Raw genomic sequence first — 21,185 nt, 5'->3', positions numbered from 1 at the left:
GCAACAAACAATGAGAGGCTCCCTTAGCAACACCCTTGAATTCCCTTTGAAATACACTTCCATTAAATTCCCCACTATGGGCTGTTAAATTTACATTCATCAGCTATTGTACACTTTACAGACCTTCCCAACTTCACAATGTGGTTCTACTCACACCTAAACTGACACTTACTTTGTGGGTTTTTTAATGACTTTACTTACATCAAAATGCCCACCTAGCTTGCTAAGCAAAACCATTCATTCTTTCCTCTCAGGGACCAACTACAGACACACAGTGGAGTCAGTCAGTGGAACAAGAAATAAGCCTAGCTGTGGAACAAGTCTGAAAATGCACCCACCATGGTTTAACCAATGCATAGACAAAAATGTCTAAAGCCAGCTCTACCAGAATGACAGTGCTACTCACACAAGGTGACTTCCACCTTGCAGAAACAGGCAGTGAAAAAATTGGGCAAAATACCAAACAATACCCTTTTGCACAGATTCTGCTAAATAGAGGGCAAATCATCCAATCAGCTCTCACTCTTATCTATCCTTTCCCAAACACCTGCTTTTTCTGGCTGGGTTCTTTTACCTGTACTTGCTTCTCTCTCAGTTATTTGCTCTCATCTCTCAGCTTTGGTTTTCTTCCTGTCTTGCTTCTTTCATTGCATTTCCGCTGAGTAGAACACTTAGATTATGTTTCATAAAACCTAGAGAGGACCTCTGAACAAGGCCATTCCTACAGAAAAAAACACCAGGGTTTTCTTGTGGGCTTTTTGGGTGTTTTGGTTTTTTTGTTTCTGGGGTTTTTTTTGTTTTTGGGGGGTTTTTTGGGATTTTTTTTTCCCCAAAACACCTTCAAATACCATTTCATAATTTACATAGAGGGAAAAAGAAAAACCCCTTGATAATATTCCCTTTGTTCATCACCTGTTATATAATATGCAACTGTACCAAACTGTTCCAGCCTATCCTGGAAAAACATTTTTGTTCTGAATTATTTTGTTTGCCCTCCAAAAACCCACCCTCTTGTACTTTAAACAATTCCCCAAACTTGTCCACTCATCATTAAAAGCAAATTCAATGTGAACAAACATGCAGGGACCAGATCATCTCTAGGGTACCTATTCTACTCCTTTGTCTCTCTTATGTGTTGCAACATATCTCTTTCCTCCTCACCTAAAATTTTCCATTACAGAGCAGCAGGACCACAGATTTACTTCTCCCTTCTCTTCCTTATCTCAAATACAGCTCCTAATTTCTTTCTTTCCAATTTTCCCTTTGTTTCAAACACAGTTTGCTCTTCACCAATGCAGGACTCCTACAAAAAATATGGTTAAACCAAGTTAAAGAAAATCCATGAGCATGTGGGAAAGACCTGTGTGAGCAGTTCTTGGCCATGACATCAAGAGGTAAACCCTAACAGTGAATCAATGCATGCACCAAAAGACCTTTCAAACCCCTCCAGTCACCCTGAACAGGAGTTCAATTCCCATTTCCTCTCTTCCAACAAGATCAAATTTTCTAACAGACCATGCTGGAGGATTTGTTCTTCCAAATGCCATGCTTAAACTCCTATGCAATGCAAAACAGTCATCTTCATGAATGAAACCAAGTGATTGAATGAAAGTATTTATTACCGTTCCATCAACATGAACAGTCAAACTCTAAAAGTGTTCACCAAAAAGCAAAACCAGTCACAACAATATTTTATCCACAATTATGAAGACATACACAATCTTCCGTAAAAGAATTCAATTCTGTTATGAGTCCATGATAAAAGTTTCAAAGTCATGGTCTAAGTCTGAAACAAGGGCATCCACAAAATCTTCAACTGAAAGGGATTTCTGCAGCATACCTACAAAAAAGCAAGACAAGACACTCTTCATCAGAATGCTGTGACCTTGACAACTTCATCAGTGACAGCACTTACTGCTAACTAACTTTTTATATCACTATACAACAGAAACAGTTATCAAGATTTCTTTTCAAGGAAAAAGTGCAATTATAGTGTAGAGGGATTATTTAATTTCTTCAAGATACCTGTTACACATTTTCACAGAACTGACAGGTTTCAAGGCTGTTAACTGATTTTTGTCATTAAGGCCTTGTTTAAGCAGGGAATGATATGTGTTTTAAAGCAATGTAACCGCAGACTCAGTCATTCCTAAATGGCTGAAACAAATTAGTGACTGAACAGGAATATAAATCCTTATCTGCTAAGTCTCAGTTCTGACCAAACCAGAAAAAAAAAGTATTTTCTCAAAGCATTACAAACATCTTAGAACCATTTAATTTAGCATTTAAAATGCAGCTATCTCTGAAATTTTTGACAAGGCACAAAACATAAACAAAAGCATTTTCAACATATTGCAGTTTTAGTTTTGCTTTTTTTACAGTACTAGGACTTACCTTTTTTAAGAATTTTAATTACTATATCTGTTAGCTGTAGCACTTGGCTACACGATAACAGACAAGAAAATTAGCATCACAAATTAGAATTAGAATCATGCCCAAATACTTAATCAGATAATTCTATAAACAGAGAAACTAAATATTTCACCCCTTCCTCTCCAGAATCCAAATTTTTAGACAGCATGAGAATATATCCTTTAAATTATTTTCAGATGTTTCTTTGCACTTAACATCACATACAGTTGGTCTTTTCACTGTTATTAACATCTTCAAGATTACACATGAAAATTTACTGCATAACTTGTACCAGAAAAAAAAAGTCAACAAAAAGCAACAGTACAACTGCCAAATAATGTAAAATTTAATCTTTGTATTTCTTTGAAGTGATCTTTCTGCCAATGTAAATATAACCTTGTTCTACTCTTTCTGATCGGTGTACCTACTGAACATAAATTTATATTCTTTCACATCCTCAACAATATTTGCTTTTGGTGGAAATTATAATTGCATGCTGCTAAAAGACTATAATCTTTTATTATAACACAATGATTCAAAACCCATCAGGAAACAGACCAGCTCAAAGTAAACTGGTGTGAGCAACCAAAAAGAATTTTCTTGCTAAGACCTTATAGAATTCCATTTCAACCTGACTTAAAAACATGTTACAAGTGTCAACACAAACTGCCATGGCCCAGTAGATTCATAGCAAGCACTAAAAGGAAAACAAATCTTACACTATATATAGATTGACTGAAATGCTGTTAAATGAAGTTTGCATTTTCAAAATGAAAGAGAACAGAATTAAGATTTCCAAGTTCTTGGTAAACTTGTCATCTACTCTAATGTTGGAAAAATCACAGTGGAATTACTTGTAGTTCACAATGAAAAATGGCTTGCTGCGTGCTGGGCTGAGAAACAGATGTGTGCAGATACCCAGCTACTGATCTGAGCTCCCCAGAGAGCCGTGGCCTCTTGCAGGCTCCCTCTCTCAGGTTCCTGGCTGGGGAACACGCATATTTGCTCCCTAGCAGCCTTGGAAAAATTCCAGTTAGACTCATATTTTCCTGAAGTTTTCACAGAAGAGGAGAGAGTGCCTTAAGAAGGTGACAAGGATGGCAGCCCACTGGAACATAGTCATTCCTTTTTCACCAGGGATCAGAATGGAGAGATGACTAAAATACTTCACAGAAGAGGAGAGAGTGCCTTAAGAAGGTGACAAGGATGGCAGCCCACTGGAACATAGACAGTCATTCCTTTTTCACCAGGGATCAGTATGGAGAGATGACTAAAATATTGCACAGATGTTACATAAAGATGGCCATAATAGATATAACCACCACTCCTCGAGCCCCATTATATAAAACTCCCCTTCCATTACTGACTTATAAAAAACTGCCAGTCTGGATGATGTTCAGACAATTCTTTGACACACTAACAATTACTCTGCCTATTACCAATACATTGGAAAAAAAACCAAGAGCCAATAGTATAATGATAAGCAGAAGAGAAGAAACTGAAGCTGGGATTATCTTCAAGGAGATTTAATTTCCCCTCTTACATAAAAACGGCAAATCATAACAAAAACATTCCAACCCTCGATATTACAAAATGAATAAGAGAAATATAATTAATTACAGTATACTTGGATGCATTTCAGGGCAGCTGAATACAGTCTTATCAAATATCACTCAAAACTTGTTACAAATTGTATTATTTATTAAAACCAAGTTTGCTTTAAATGTGTAGGAGATTCCAAAATCATTCTGGCAATGGTGATGTCAACTGACCTCCGATCCAGTAGTTCCCGTTTTTGATAACAAAAACAGATTTCAGATTTCTTGCATTAGTGGTTTGTTGCACTCCTATTTTTCCAACACTGACATCAAAAGCAGACACCAGCAAACTTCGCTTTTGCAAAGAAGGAACAGAGAGTAACTGAGGTCATTGGTAAAGAACTCCTACTGTAGTGAAATGATCATGGCCTCATTAAATAGATAACCGCAGATTTTAGAGTAAGACAGCTCCAAAAGAAACAGGCAATGATCGTATTTCTGTGTTTTAACCTCTTACTCTACACTGATGTGCTAAAGAGTGGTCATGTCTCTCTTCAAACCCCATTAAAATATATCAAAGCAAGATCAGCTTTGATATATTGTAAGTACTCAGCAGTTCAGTCTAAATGATTTAGTAAGATGTCCACAAGGTCTGATGGTTGCAGTTTTCAAATTTAGGAGTGTATTTTAATACGTTCAGCCCAACTCCTATTTCAGCTCAGTCTCTCCCAAGCCTAAGGCAACTGCATAGCTTATCTTCGTCACTTTGAAGTTTCTTTCACATTACAGCACTGTGGTTAACCACACCCTTTTGAGAGATGGTTAGCTATAACCTACAATCACTGAAAATTGAGAGAAGAATAAAGCCTGTGGCAAAATTTGGCCTCTGCCCCCCTGGAACACTAATTATTCTGGGTCCATGTAGTTTGAGCTAACATATGTTGCCGTTCACATCACCTTCCAGGATTTATGCGCATTTCTTACGCTTTCAAAGAGACGTACAAACATGATCTGAAGATTTTTGCAGCCTCTTCAAATTATAATTACTCCATGAAGTACAGTCTGAGGCATGGAAAAGCAACTTTTCAAACAGCATGGGAGCAAATGGGTGTTTATTTATACAGCCAGTTGGTTTGGTTACCATGCAGGCTCAGAGCTGAGTATGACTGTCTGCAATGTAATACGGCATCAACAAAGCAAGAACGCAACCTCACACGCATTTTGCACAAGGACTTCTTCAGAAGCCCCACAGGCAATGTGACTGCACCAAGGCTGCAGGAGAAGTGCACTCCAGGATATGTTCCATGCTCTTAGCTCCCAAAACATCCAACCCAGTAGTTTTCACACTGCAATTCACTTTCTGCCTATGCACCTGGGTTTCTTTCCAGACAGAGTGTGCCAAGGGAGACAGGGAGGAATGGTGCACACCTGAATCTTGTTCAGACCTGCAATGAGCGCACAACTGGACCTGGAAGGGATACCCGGGTTATATAATTTTAAAGGAATCTGGAATCCCTAATGCCATGTAATCCTAGGAAGGAGAAAATCTGCAAAAGCCATGTAATCAACACAAAATCACAGAGGAATCAAGTTCCTCTCAAAACATATTTTTTTCATAAGCCTCTCAGACAAAACATTGTCTACCCATTTTCAATTGATCCTGATATCCATATTTGTGACTATTTCTGTACTTCACTGACTATCAAGGGGGTAAGATAAAAAGGGTCTCTTCAGAAAATGTTTAAAATTTCTCAAAAAACCCCTACGATTTTGGTTTTTTTAAAGGAAACAAATACCAAGAGAATCAAATGCAAACAACAACAACAAAAAGTATATTGTGTTTCCTAATTAAAGACTAGTTCAAACAGGAACCTTGTCAGCAACTCCACAGGTCAGATCCTTTATCTTTCCTAATCAGTACATCTATGGAATCATGTTGGAGAGAGATGAAAAGCAAGGGTCATATCCAAACACAAAAGAAAAACAATAGATAGCTCCTGAGAAGAAAATCATAACAAAGAAACTGAATAAATGAAATGTGTTCGTGAAGTAACCTGCTATCAAACAGCCAATGAACATGGATAACTTCCTAATGAGGTATGGAAACACTTCAAGGGTGAGGCTGCAGATGTGCATCCAAAAGCCAGACATGTGCAAGCCCATATAAAAAACCACCTGAAATAACAACCTAAAGAACTTTTTGAAATAGGGCACTGGTGAGCCCAGATTCTGGACTGTTTCTCTGAAGAGGAGTAAAATCAACAAGCTTTAAAGTGGAATCTGTCTTTAATCAGATATGTTTTGTTATTTGCTAAGGGAGCACAGTTTTGCAACTGATGGAAACCAACAGGAGACAGAAATCAAGTAGTCTGGAATATTGATAATGAAAAAAATGCAGCAAGAGGAATCAGAATCTCATTGAACCTAAACAAATTGAATTGTTCCTACTTTTCTCCATAAATTCTCATTTTTTGCAAGAAATACAGTCAAGTACAAACATAACTTTTTTCATCAGGTGTGTTCTATGATTTAGCTTCCAATAATCCCAAATCAGCAATCAAGTTATTGTCTTGTCAAACACCCGAGTCACCCTTATTTCATTCTTCAGGGAGTCATTCAAGCATGTTTGTTAAATTTTTTACTTAACTACTTTTACTGTCTACAATTGAACATCATGATACATACAGACAAAAGAATCTGCTGATGAACACTGGTTATTTTTACGATCTTGAATATAATTTAGGATTTCTGAATAAAGAATGTAAAAGTGAAATTCAGAATACAAAAGTAGCCAGGCAGATAATCTGAAGCAAGGAGGTGTATCTTTGATGGACGAGGATCAGATCATGGTACACTTAAGAAAACTGGGCATAAACAAGCCCACAGGCCCTGGCACGATGCACCCAAGTGTTAAGGGAGCTGCCAGATAGCATTGCTAGGCAACTCTCAGTAATCTCCTGAAACAGGAGAGGTACTGTAAAGACTGGAAAAAAGCAAAAGTCATGTCTATCTTCAGGAAGAGCAAGCAGCAGAACCCAAGGAACTGTGGCTGGTCAGTCTCACCTCAGTCCCTAGGAAGGGTCTGGACCAGCTAATCTTGGAAACTGTTTCTATACTCACGAATAGCAAAAAAATCAGGAAAAGTCACTGTGGATTCACCAAAGGCAAGTCATACTTAAATAACTTGATATAATGAAATAACTGCCCTGGCAGAAAAGAGGAGAGCAGTGCACGTCACCTCCTTTGGACCTCAGTGAGCCCTTTGACACTGTCTCCCATAAGATGCTATCACATGCAAGGGGGAAAGACAGTTTTACTTCCGTAGATTTTCTGTAAGAAAATTCATCCACAGATGAATTTTGAAATTTCTTTCAAATACTACTTGATTCATGGAAGCACACTGCCAGCAACTTCAACACAGTTTCCAGGATATTCCAAAAAAATTCCATGTTCAGTAAAATAAAGAATATATCCCAGAAAGAGATCATAAGCATATCTGATGTTTAAAAACATTTTCTTCTTTCTCCACCATATGACTTACGATGTAAAAACGGGATATGCTTGTAAAGATGCACATTCCTGTCTTGCCAATTCTTAATCCACAGTTCTGGGCTACAGTTTTTCAAGGTTACAAACAAAGACTATTCAAGAAAAGTAAAGAGAAGTAAGTTTGGGAAGTCATATTGAATTAAAAGTAACCCTGTAAATCAGAAACGTAAATAGACAACATAAAGAATATATAGTTGCTTAATATATGATGAGTCTAAGGAGAGCAGAGGTCATGGCCTCAAATATAAACAGATGGGTCAAAGAACTGAAATGTTCCAGTCATGAAACTGTGCCAATCTCATGATGAAATACAGACACGTAACCACTGTCTTCCTTATCTATAGAAAAAAGTCCCAGAAGTTACAGTCTGCTAAAATGGAGTTTACAGAGGCCAGTGAATTCATACTCATTCTTAATACTAAGAATTTCAGAGAAAGTTGAAAGATGTGCCAGGACTTATCAAGTGCTCACCTTAGGAACAGCACAAGTAATGTTTGGTTTGAATTCTGCAACATTACAGAGCAAAGTCTTTACCCTGATTTCATAGATTTGAGATACAGTCAACAGTTTCTCAAACTTGTTTCATTCTCCTGGCATTATATTTTAAGGTATGAACACAGAGTATTTTTGCTAAGGGTGTGAATGATTTTTAAAAGTTATTTTTCAGATTCAAAAGTCAAATATGGTAGTGAGATGAATAATGAATTGTGTTTCTTTACTACAGTTGTAAGAGCTGTATTTCATGAAAATGTATATTTGAAGTACTGATAGAGCCAAAGATATTTTAATGACACTGAAATGATGCGGCCAAAGCAAGTTCAACTTCTATGCAAAATAACCAGAGATTTTATGAATTCCATGTATGGAAAAGTTACTACTTCATTGTAGCCAATAAATGATGTAATCTATCTTCCTTCAAGTTTATTCTGAATTCTTTAGGCAGCCTTGTAATACAAACCTTTCCAACACTTCAGCCCAGCTATCTGTGTGTACTCCACATACCACAAGAAGTTCTACTGACCATGATACAATGGTGATGACCAGTCCACTTAAATTTTTCTTTCATAACTCCAGTGAACATCATAATTAAAGTAAAAAGACCAAGTTAGGAAATACAGTTAAGTTGAAGTTCCTTCCTTTTGCAGGGGAATAAAGCAGTTATAACTGATCTCCTACCTTGCACCATCAGCATGGGCTCCTTTCCACCGCCGTGTGCCAGCATCTCTCTACGATAGCGCTCCCCCATTGCCCTGGAGAAACACAGGTGTTAGAGCCATCTGCAAACACAACCTGCCCAGCCTTCACTCAGGTTTGCTTCTAGCATCTCTACAGAACTCACAAACAGAGAGCAAATGAAATTTTCCACCCTGAAACAATGGCAGATGCCATGTTGGCTCCTCAAATTCAAATCACATTTAAAATCCCACTATGAGGAACTGAACTAGACAAATTTTATTCATAGGAGTGTGTGCTGGTGCTTATAGAAGTTAATTTGCGAACAACATTTCAGGCTTCATTGTGCCAAAGGGAAAAGTTGTCCAGTTACAATGTCCTGAACATTCAGCAAAGGCTTAAGAATGCTTAGAGTTTGTGACCTCACAATTTGCTTTTTTTATTTCACAAAGCAAAATGAGTAGGATAGTTCTACTGAGCTTTGATGTTGGTGACATGAAGCCTGTTTAATACCCACACTTGCTTTGATTTCAATAGAAAATTACAAGCTATTAGGCATCTATGAATTTCAAGCTCTCTAATTACATCTAAATAGGGATTTCAGTGCCTCCCAACTGACACACCTGTATTTTAAAACATTGACACAATGTTTTTTGCACCAATGAACACGTCCCAAAGTATATATATATACATATATACATGTGTGTGTGTATATATATATCCATAGTTAATTTCTGCTTTGTAGTCCTCTTAGAATCAAGAAAAATGTTAAAAACTAATTTGTGTCAAAAAAGCCCACCAACCTAATTTGCTTCACGTTTTCCAGAAGCAACTAGCATTCAACCTATTTAACATTTCTGTATTTTTACCTATCAAATGGGTTCTGAGCAAAGCACTGTTTCCACACCATAGAGGCAACAGCCCTGGACATGAGGTAGGAGTAGTATTTGGCACCATAGCCCACAAGGTGACTGAATCGGAGCTGCCAGGCCTGTAAAACAAAAAAGAACCCAAAACCCATGTTATCTTTTTTTATTCCGTATGTTGTTCAACATTTTCTTATGGATGATGGAATAAATCTCATCCTATTAATGACAAACAAAAAAGAAAAAGAAATAAATCCAAAAATAGCCACCAGAAATAAAACACAGAATGAACAATCCTTTACCAGAAGAAGCATTTTTCAATCTGTACATCCAATACGCTGATCATCAAGATTGAAACTATATATAAACAGCATCAGAAGGGGAGAAAATAAAGCAGTAAAATAAATTACTCATATTTGATAATAGCTGTGTAGTTCTACTGGTCTTGAACAAAACCCACAATTACCTTGTTACAAGTAACACAGTATTTTATAATTTTCCATGTGAGTATGTGCAGTATCACAATCAGAAAAGTTCAATTTATAACTTTTCTCAGAAACAAAATGGTAATAGTGATTTGTGTTTAATGCTACAAAAATATACAGCTCTCCATGTGGCAACCATCTTAGAGGTACACAAATTCCATCCACATGCAATGCCGTAATTCACAGATTTGTCTGCACATTTTTAAATGTGTGTATATATAGCAGATTATATTCCACAATTATATTGCTATTCATTTATGGATTGTTACTTCACACAGTGACTCATTCAAGTGATGACAGACTTTTTTTAATGCTTTTTAGTGTTGACTGTTTCCTTATGTTTTCTTAGCAAAGAAAATCAGAACTATCAGCCTTATCTTCACAGAAATCAAAATACTTTTTCCTTTTTATTTCCCTTACTGCAACAGAATAATTTAAATTGTGACAGACCTCCAAAAGTCATCTGATCCAACCCTCAAAGCAAAGCCAGCTTTGAAGAGATTTCTCAGGGCCTTGTCTAAAGTCTCCAGGGATGAAGATTTCATCACCTCTCCAGTGTGATGTGTAAAGTAAGTAGGTCCAAACTGAAATGCTGTTTCCCAACAAATTGAAATGAGAATGGATGACTGTAGAAAGGAAGGAGTATGAAACTTCCCTTGCCCTTTGGCTCTGAGGAAACTCCATAGAGAAAACAAGTGCACTATCTTATTTGCCTTCCTATCCAAAGTCAAAACCCTTAACATTCTTGTGTTGTGTCTGTTGTCATGATTTTTGCAGGTACTATAAAAAACAGAGTTTCAAAGAGGAACTAAAAGATAAACAATAATGTAGCATAACAGATGTTTTTAATTTAAATCCGTGGGCTCTCAGATGCTTGTTCTTATTTTACACTCAACGGCTGAAATTCTGATGAGGCCAAACAAAAAAGTGAAAGGACATATGTAATTTTCCAAAACTATTTGTCTCTGTGATTCTTTAGCACACTGTAATTAACAAAATCCTTTTTTACAGCTGAAATAAACTATGCTTCTTTCCTGATTAAGATCTTGCTCTCCATTACCCAAAAAGATGTATGTGTATTCTAAAAAAAAATACCAACTGAAAGGGCGGAAAAAGTAAGTATTCAGCTTTTACTTAGTCTTTTTTTCCTTAAAAGAAAAGGGAACAAACAGTGCCTCATAATCTAAAGTACTTCTAACAGCTGATGAGAAACAAGTTACTAGCTCCACTATCTTTCCTGAGCAACAGCTACAAATAAAGTTCTCAAAGTTAGCTGTAGTTCAGCCATTCAAAATCTACTTTTTACAAGATCGTTACTCCACCCTAAGACAGGTGCCCAAAACAAATGGAATTTGCCGTGGGTGAACAATTGAGCCTGTACTGGTGACCTACACAACTGAAGCAGGAGTAGCAAGTTAGATGAAAAAATATCTCCAGCCTTCAATTTTCCTATGAGTCCTGATGCATGGTACAAATTCTTTAAAATTATAAACTTTTTTTTCTCTTTAAGGTAAAGCACTGTACTGTATCTCATTGTAATGCAAGTGTGTTACAACATCCAGCTCAGACACAGAGTCTCCAATTTGCTTTGAAAGGTATTTTGGTTACCATGTTTATACTTTACAGCTATAGTTTTTCTAACTAGTCCCTTAATTACAACCATAATCATTAAACTAAAAGCACATTTTGAAACAGAGCAGAAAGACTACATTTTTAGAAGACTGAGCAGGAAAACATGTCAGTTTCTTTTATAATAAATTTTTAATGTTATGATTAGAAGTTTCTACTCTCTCTCTCTCTGGAATGTGGAAAACTTTACTGATGAATTGGTTTCACATACTCAGAAATGGTTTTTAGGCTACAAACAAAAATAATTTCCAGGTGTTTGGCATAGTGAAGGATATTTCTACCTCTCCCATCAGAAAGGAATTACTTTGATAATCATATAAGCTGTAACTAAGACAGTATGTCTTACTTGAAACCTCAGATTACACTATTTCCTCAAATGTTCTTGGCATTTAATGGTCTGCACCTAAACCAGCTCATCTGCACTTCCAGGTTGATCAGCCATTCCATTTATTTGGTTTGTTGAAATTCTGTATCACAACTAAGCAATGAGAAAATAACAACTTCTCAGCTATCTGCCCAAGACCAAAAGCTTGATTTCAAAGTCTGTACCTAAAATGGCTTCAGTACCCTCTGCTCAATTCTGTTTGACCTTGTGTTGCTCAGCTTTACTAACAAATGTCACATTGTTTCCTTTCATAAGAGAAAAGAAAGACCAAGGAATGACACTGCTCATCTGCCTCTCTGCATCTGGGGAAGCTTGCAAATATGAAGAAGTGGAAATTTCAAAAATTCATTCGGAACAGAACAGTATCAAAAACAAGAAACAAATGGAGGCTGAGTCAAACTGAAACTAAGATTGTTTTCCCACTGCAAACAGCAGTAAAGGAAAACCAGTAACAAACAGTGCTATTCCCTACTGAAATTTGAAGCCTGTATTTTTTTTTTCAATCAGTACAGATTTTCCTCACTCTAGAGCATTAATAAATCTAGCATGTCATAATTTCCTGCCACTACTTTTGTCCAAGTCCTCACACAAAGTTCCTGATCAGGAACTCCCAATCTTCAATATTACCCAGAAACCACTATATTATTCAAATATATTTTCTGATTCTATTCTGTCCTAACAATTAACTTTTCAAGACTGGACTTAGACACCTATAAAAATATATTTAAACATTAAAACACCCATCCTCTACCCTAATTCACAAGAAGCTACCTGCCCACATAAAAAAACCTCTTCCTCTCCTCCTACTTCTTACACAGAAGATTATGACCTAGGCAATAACATGTTCAAAAACCACAAGAATATATAGGCTACTGCTCCATTAAAAAGTTCTATGATGAATAAAAAGATGCCTCCCCATTACTGGGGTGATTATCACAAATAATATTTAAAAATATTTATCACCAAAAAAAGCGAAATTTTAAAATATTATCACAAATATTTAAAACTAAATTATTGACCTCATAGCATAAAAATCAATTTCTCCATTTTAATAGATTCAGCTATAAAATTACTTGATTTCTTGTGTTATTTTCAACAAGGAGACATTTCTTCTTGAAAAAAAGACATATCAAATTTCCTTTTGGACAGGGTAAAGGCTAGACATGTAGAAATAGGGCAGTCTCCTTATTAAATGTTATATTTTTGGTAAGCAGCTAGAAAGTTAATGAAGACTCTGAGTAATTGCTTACTTCAAAAAGTTTCATGAATCCATTCCAGGAGTTTATAAAACAGTGCATTTTACAGCATAGCCCATGGGTTATGATAATATGCCATCCACAGGTCATGTTCATGCCTGCTTTTAATTCAGCACAACAGACTGCAATAAAGGTGTGTGACTGATCCACTGCTGTTATTAAACAGGCTTTTTTTCCACCAACATTATCAATCTTTTCTTATAACCATGTCTGAAGCATTTCCAAAATTCCATGTGCAATGGCTTTCCACCCCATCACGTGAAAACAAAAATACCTTACTGATACTTTTGTATTCTCACACCTTATCAGGACTTTTTTTAAGTCCTTGTAGAATACATTCTTAGGGTAAGATTCAGTTCATTTTACTCAAAGTACCTTAAACTATGTATCTTGCCCAAACTAGTCACATAGGCCTCCTTTATAGCTGAGGACAGAAATATTTATCTTGTTATCATTTGAGAGGATAGGATTACTGCTTTAGGAGAAATCTGAATAATTTACTACACCTTCCATCTTCTATTCAAAAGTTAAGCTCCTTCATTCATTTTAACAATATGCTAGGATCAGTTAAACAAAACTATTTTGCAGGTTATGTTGCTTTAGGATTCAATTATGTGAATTTTAAATTTTGAACTGTTAATATTGTCACAAAAATAACCTGATACAAAAATTTATATGATGGAAAAAGATAAAACTGAAAAAAATCTGTGGGTATCTAATATATACTAGGCTAGCTTTTGCTTGAGTGGGTAAACATGGTTCTAGAGGGTTCCACTAATTTCATCAGCAATCAGTGCTACAAAATCCTACTACATCTTTTGAAAAGAAATCCTACAGAAATTCTTGACCCTTGCTTGTACTTTTCAAAACGTTCTTCCAACAGTTTCTGCTGTGACTTTAGGTTCTCTGAAGTACACTTATGTCCATTTTGCTTTGCATCTTAAGACAAAAACACAAGTGAGAACCTGAAAAGACCAAACACTAAATTAAGGGAAGTACTTGTGTCATTTAAGACTTCTAATTACAAGAAGTGTGCTACAGTAATTACAGCAATGAGCAAGCTGAATTGTTTCCATGAAGAACAATATTGACGGAGATGATATCTGGTGTCCTCCCCCTTCTTAATTAAAATTTTATTCTGGCAGAAAACCCAACAAAGGAGGAGCCAACTTATCTCCTTTGGGGCCCACTGGCTGGAGAACCCCTTGTGTCTGGCACTCATGTGACACTATTGCTCCTAAAGCCCTTGAATTCAGCTATCAGCAGGGGTGGAAAGCTCTGGGGGTCAAGGGAAGCTGCAGGCTCTGGTTCCTTGGAGCCAGGAGAGAAGGGTGGTCAGCACGGGAATCACCCAGGCTACTTCCCTCTGCTGAGGCCGAGGCTTATCAGCACCAGCGGAAATCCAGGAAAATGCTGCTCTGCCATGCAGACAAGCACGCTTTGGCCAGTGCTTTGAAATGGTTTGATGAGTATCAGAGTGCAGAGTTTGCAAACTGTTTGTGCCAGTAGCTACCTCTGGAGAAAAGCTGTAGCACTCCCTGACTGTAGAAACAACTCTCTCCATAGTTAACAGCGGCTTGCTCGGTCAACTTACAGTCTGGATTTTTGACCTCAACCCCTCCAAGTTTTATAGAATTACATCATCATTCTTCTGGAGTTTCACAAAAATAATAAAATGCAATAAAGAACCACTTTCTTTCCTGCAGTTTCTAATCTTGCTTAGAATAACAGAAAACTAATTTCAAGAAACCTCATCTTGTGCTGCACTTCTAACTTGCCTAATATCAATACTCTTCAGTTTTCCAGTGCTGTGCATTTCTGTGTCAGGAATGGGGAGAACACAAAGTAAACCAAACCAGAGACATCGCTGACATTTCAGAAAGTGAGTCAAGCAAGAGATTAAGATTTCAATTTATAACACTTCCGTGTTTTTATTATAAAATGATAAATAAATCTAGCAAGGCAGGAAATGTAAATATTTTTGCAGTTGTTTACACTAAGGAAGAGAAAAGGAATTTAACATTCAATTAACCACTTAGGTGATTCTAGATATGTACCATATGGTCTTTGAATTGCTTAAATAAAAATATTTCATTTTTATTTATAAACTATTCATGAATTTGAGCTGCTTATACCAAAATCATTTAGAACTATTTACTCTATACCCTCTTTTCACTTCCCCAGAAATGGACTGAGGGAAGGAGATGTGGGCCACAATGAAGTATACTGACATCAAAAATCTGTATGTATAATTTGCACTGCTTCAAATCTTTAAAAGACACAGAGATATGAAAATTGATTTTTGTGTTCTTTAACTGATCTTATTTGGACAACTTAAGAGAAAATATCGCTTGTAAACATTATAGCTAGTCTTTGAAGTAAAATATAAGAAATTTGCAAACATATGATTTTCAAACAAATCTTTCATATCATACCATGCAATTCTACAGAGATATACATATACATGCAATACCCCCTTTTCAATTATAATTCATAATTTCTATTATTGCCTAAGCTTTAAATTAATAAGCCTGAGATAAATAGAACCAGGTCACTGCTTCCTTTACATACAGACTTGCACTGAAGCCTAAATTTTTTACATTTCCAATTAAACCTAATTTTAAGTATTGACCTATTATTTTAAAATAAACAACATGAATACTGCTTAAGATAAGCCCTTACAAAACCAAGAAATACCTTAAGCAAGATGGTAACTGCAAAATATATTTGCAAGTACAACTTAATCAAGTAAAGTATATGAATCAACAATGGAAGATGAAATCACTACCTGTTTACAGTACTGTTTATTTACTATCTTTTGCTAGAGTCATTTTAGAAATGGATTTAAGAGATCATGACTCTAATCCTTAATCTGCCGTAAGTGCAGTGCGAATTTAAAGAAATTACATTCATCCATCTCAGCCACCTCCTGTGAAGCAAGGGTGCTAACAGTTCCTCTGTCTTGTTCTTTTCTGATTTGACTTTTCATAGAAAGGACAGTCCCCCACGGCACTTGAAGAGAATTTCATTTCAGACTCTCTAGGCTGTGTTCATGGCAATGAGGTATTCAGCTGTACCTATCACTGTCAAATATAGCACCAGTAGTGCAATCTCAGGGGGGAAAAAGAACCTCTGAGCCATGAAACAGAACTATATCAAACTAGATTAAGCTATCTGTGCTTTCATATAAATGTACAATACATCTAAATATATTCAGAATTTTAGCAGGAGACGTATGCAACTACTTCTTGCACTGCTCCTTAAAATGGTCTACCACATGGTAAATATGGCAAATGCTATCACTAAAGTATGTTTGAGTTTCATGGGGCTAACACTTGGAAAAAGAATTTCCTTAAAAGTGCTTCATATCTTATGATATCTGTAAACACTCTACTGCTGTAGATAGTTGCCCAGTGAATAGTGTCATATAACCACTGGAAAACAAATCTTCACAGTATTTGCTATCAGCATTTTCTTTATCATAAAATGAACTCAACTCCACAAAGACAGAAACCTAAACAAACCTTGAAAGGTGACTTTAAGAGCTTTTGAAAGTCCCAGCATCTACTTTAATACTGACCTCAGCAGAGCACCAATCTTCTTGAAATGGCTTTTAGCTATTAATTATTTATAGAACTATCACTTTCCCAGAGTTCACTGTGCACTCCTTTATTAATCTTCTCCTCAGACCCAGACTCTTCAACTTGATTTTACAGTATACTTTTAAAAAGGTTCATATGAAAACTAATCCAGGAACTTGCACTCTGTATAAACAACTTTAGTTTCCAACATGGCAAGTTAAAAAATTACCTTGAAGGGGTTACACAAACTTCAAGGAGTTGAGTAATAACATATGACTTCATCTCTCTTCAAAACTCAAAAAAGTGCCATATGAGCAACATCAGTACAATTCAAGTAACTGCAGAGGGAGAAGTGGAAAAGCCATCCTCTAGGAACGCTCTCTGGCTTTATTATGAAACTTATGTCTCTGTGATCTACAACAGTGGTTTCTTTAAAACTGCCTACGAGAGATGCAAGACATACTTGGTGTCTGCTTCCCTCTTCAACAAATGAGGGAAAAATACTTAACAATACTTTAAAAGATTAGATACTACCCATAGTCACACTTGCTACAAATGATATAATTTTTCCCCTCCTACTATTTTCTCATTAATAAGAAAAAAATAATCACAGCCTCAATTCCAAATATTTTTTAATAAAGATTTTCAATATCATTCATGTGTGCTCATAGAAATTTCTCTTTGCTAGCCCAAGACTGGATTTCCTTAACTTTCCTCATAGTTCCTGTTTCCAATCTGGACAGATTCCTGGTGATGTCCACTTAAAATCTCCCTGTCTGAAACTAAGCTTCAACCTGCTTTGTCAGCATGTTTTCTGTGTGTTGACTCAGGCACAAATCTACAGTTTGGTTGTACAATTATGATTTGAAAGAGTTAGAAAGCTTGTTAAGCATAGCGTTATGCCATCAATTACTTACATCCTGTTTCCAAGATTAATCAATGTCTTAGGAAGAAAGTGGATTTTTTCCATCTCAGGCAGTTCTCAACAAAACTGGGGTTATTTTGCTCACTTGACTGTTCTTAATAAAAGGTATTTATGAGCTGCTTAATAATTGCTTCTATTACTTGTTGAGTGACAAAATCTGAACAATTAGTCTACAGTTCTCAAGATCTTCTCCCTTCATAAGAGAAGTATGAATTATCATTCACAAACTCATGAAGTGCGAGTTTCATGAGTTTGTGAATGATAATTCCTTCAAGTCACTGACTGTTCTGACAAGCTTAAATATTCTGAAAATCTGACTATATCTAATCTAGTTATTCTATTTTATTCTGTAATCTCATTATTGTTTCAATCCATCTCAAAAATTGCATGTATTACTTACCTAATTAAAATTCACTTATTGTTCAAAAAATGTTGAGGCAGAATAGAATATCACTGCTTTCTCTGTCATTTACTGTTGCTCTTTCTCCCACTCTCCTCTTGCTTCTTTAGTAATTGTGGAATTCTATTACCTTCTCTACTTGCAATTCTCAACTCAGCATTTCTAGCCTTTTTTGTTCTGAATTCTTGCGTTCTTTTGGTAATTATCTCTAGCCATATAATGATTTCTACTTTTTATTATCTTAATAAAGTTTTAAAGGGCTTGGTCCTTTACTGCCAAATCTTTTTTGCATCAGGATGGTTTGTATCCTTGGTTCAGTCTCTTGGAACTACATAATGTCTTTTGAATCATCACACTTAGCTGTGTTCCAGTTAATATCTGGCAGCCTTCCTCTTTTTGATGCATTGTTTTTAATTATTATTGCTGGGTTTGGTTTCTAAGCTGCTTGAAACTTCCACAGCTTTACTTCTGGCTCATTAGAATTTACCCTGTATTCTTTTTTTCACACTTTTATATGGCTTTTACTTTTCTAATAACCTCCCTTTCTTAGACAGTCAGATATACAGGCTTTTTCTCCCACTGAAGTTCTTTTTAGCATATTTTTGATTAGCACCATAAATTGTACTCCCTCATCTGCCACCCAGAATCGTTTCTTTAAAAGCTCTTTTCCAATAGCACCCATTCTACCTTTTAACTGGTTTTTTACATTTTCTTTAATCTGGCTTTCAGTTTTGCTTAGGTTCTAAGGTTACATCATAGTTTACCCTAATAAATCTAAAATGAATTTTGAACGGTTCTAGACAGAATAAATATGAAGTGAAATTACAGTTTACAATTTAATAGGTGGCCACTACTTAGCCTTCCTTACCAATAATTTTAAGATTTACGTTCACCACTTGAGTTAAGTTTTCAGAATTCAAAACCACTTCTACCATCACAGGTTAAAGGTTATCTCTTATTTACTTTAAGCCAGCTGTGTCATTGCTTGCTCAGTCTATTTATTCTTTTTATATGCATTACTGATATTCACATGAAATTTTATACAAAAACAGAGTTATATATAACTGCACATTAGTAGTCACTCAAAAAACCTAGCAAGAAATCCTAAGACAACAGATGCCACAAGGACACAGATGGCAAATTCTGTAACAAGATACTTCACCCAAACTGCCAGCTCAGTAGGCTGAGGAATAAGCCTGTTAAAACTACACTCTCTTCCACACAGATTTTCTTCAACAACAACAAAACAGAAGGCTTTGGCTCATGGCAGCCATGTGTGATGCAAAAATTATTCTTTCTCTGTAGAGAAGCCAGTTCTGCCTATTGACACCAACTCCTCCTCAGCTGACCAAACACCCATGCCTCTGCATGTTCCCTGTTAATAAAAACTTGTGTTTTCAGCTCCCATGGCAAGTCACATCTTCCCATAGTGCCTGACAGCCTCCCTGAGCAAGCACTCCAAATGTTAGGTTGCATCTCATCCATTGATTTCCTTTGTCAGGAGCATGACAGACACAACCATAGCAAGTTAAGACAAGGACCTAGGTGGAGCCTCCCAAGGTCAGGATCCCTGTCTGGGCAGAGTCCTCCCAGCTGCAGGAAGAAGGCAGACTAACAACCACACTGGTGATACACCATTTTCATACATATCTTTGCTCTAGGGTATCTCTCACAATACCTGTCTTGTCTTCTGTTGGCAAACTTGGCTGGCTAACATTTTTGGTCTCACAGGTGTTTCGGTCTTTCCAAACACTAGCAACCATAGGCCATGCTGCCAAAGAAATTTGCACTCTGGACAAAACTATACAGCCATAATTAAACCTTTACTGGTACCCTAAAATGATGCACACTTTAGGGTACCAGTAAAGGTGGTCCTTCTGAAGTAATCTGTATTTTTAATACGTTAAAACAAAAAGGCATCTAGCAAATTATTCAGTGTTCCAAAAAAATATCAAAGGCACCCTACATACCAAGACGTTGCCTCCTACCAAATGTAATTATAATTATGTGTGTGGGTTAATTCCATCATTGCACTTTGTATTCAAGTACCACACAAGAAATTCAGCTGTTTCTGGAAGAAAAGCCTACCAGAAGACCATGTTATTTTGAAAAATGCAAAAGGGACTATTTGGCAGTGATTTAAAAAAGAACCCAGATTCCTTTTGCCTCACTCTTCAAAACCATTTTTCCTCACAGTCAAACCATCTCCCACCAAAATTCCAGATTAGAAAAGCTTACTACAATGGACAGACAATTAATATGTAAGTCCATAATTTTCTAAAAATAAGAATTAATAACTCAAACTACTTCACAAAGAAAATACAGGTATGATGATCTGGGCAGGTGGTGTTTATTGTACTACTTCATTATTGAGAGCTCTTCCTGTAACTGCAGGAGGCTGCAAACTCCACTATCATTGTACAGTCTGTTTACCTTGTATCTCATTTTCTGCTACAATATTGAACCAACCCCCAGCAGGAGATAGAAATTATTATGCTTGGCAAAGGACTAGCAATGGCATATCATTAAGTTTTGATGACTGTCTCAAAGGAAAGTACTTTTCAAGTCTGAACTTCAGGAACATGAGGGGACTAAGCAACAGATTACGGGGAAAAACTTTGATCATGTCTCAGATTGATCAAAGGTGTAAGTCCATAATTTTCTAAAGCCTCTCCCGATACATTTTCAAAAGCCTCTCTGGGCATCCTAGGGACAAATGTAGAGAAGACCAGGGGAGACACTCTAAAAGCAGACAGTATCATCAACTGCAAGGCAGGCCATAATTAATGAAAACTGACTTCACAAGAGATAAGAAATAAACTATGATTTGAATAAAAGTTTGGAGTAAAAGCAGAGTACTGAATTCCCCACAGTGCACAGATTTTGACGCAAATGTACATTCAGGAAGGAATGGCTGGAAAAAGTATGGTCATTACTATTTTCTTTATCTTGCTTACCTAGAAGAATCAAAAAGAAGACTGGTTGC

At 36.4% G+C, this 21,185-nt stretch overlaps 1 protein-coding gene across 1 annotated transcript in view; it reads right to left on the bottom strand.

Moving 5' to 3' along the window:
* Positions 1-1,598: 1,598 nt before the first annotated feature.
* LOC120506736 (mitochondrial intermediate peptidase) overlaps positions 1,599-21,185 on the bottom strand; it is a 66,694-nt gene continuing 47,107 nt past the window's right edge. Inside the window, exons 18-20 of the mRNA XM_039718698.1 lie at positions 9,542-9,663; positions 8,676-8,749; positions 1,599-1,840 (exon numbers count right to left, since the gene is read on the bottom strand). Coding sequence (XP_039574632.1) covers positions 1,746-1,840; positions 8,676-8,749; positions 9,542-9,663 — 291 coding nt within the window. The 3' untranslated portion in view covers positions 1,599-1,745. The remainder of the gene's footprint in view (positions 1,841-8,675; positions 8,750-9,541; positions 9,664-21,185) is intronic.

The sequence above is a fragment of the Passer montanus genome, unplaced genomic scaffold (genome assembly GCF_014805655.1).
Source record: "Passer montanus isolate IOZ18808 unplaced genomic scaffold, ASM1480565v1 scaffold4, whole genome shotgun sequence".
Lineage (NCBI taxonomy): Eukaryota > Metazoa > Chordata > Aves > Passeriformes > Passeridae > Passer > Passer montanus.
Note: the sequence above shows the minus strand (reverse complement) of the source record. Positions and strands in the feature narration are given on the sequence as shown.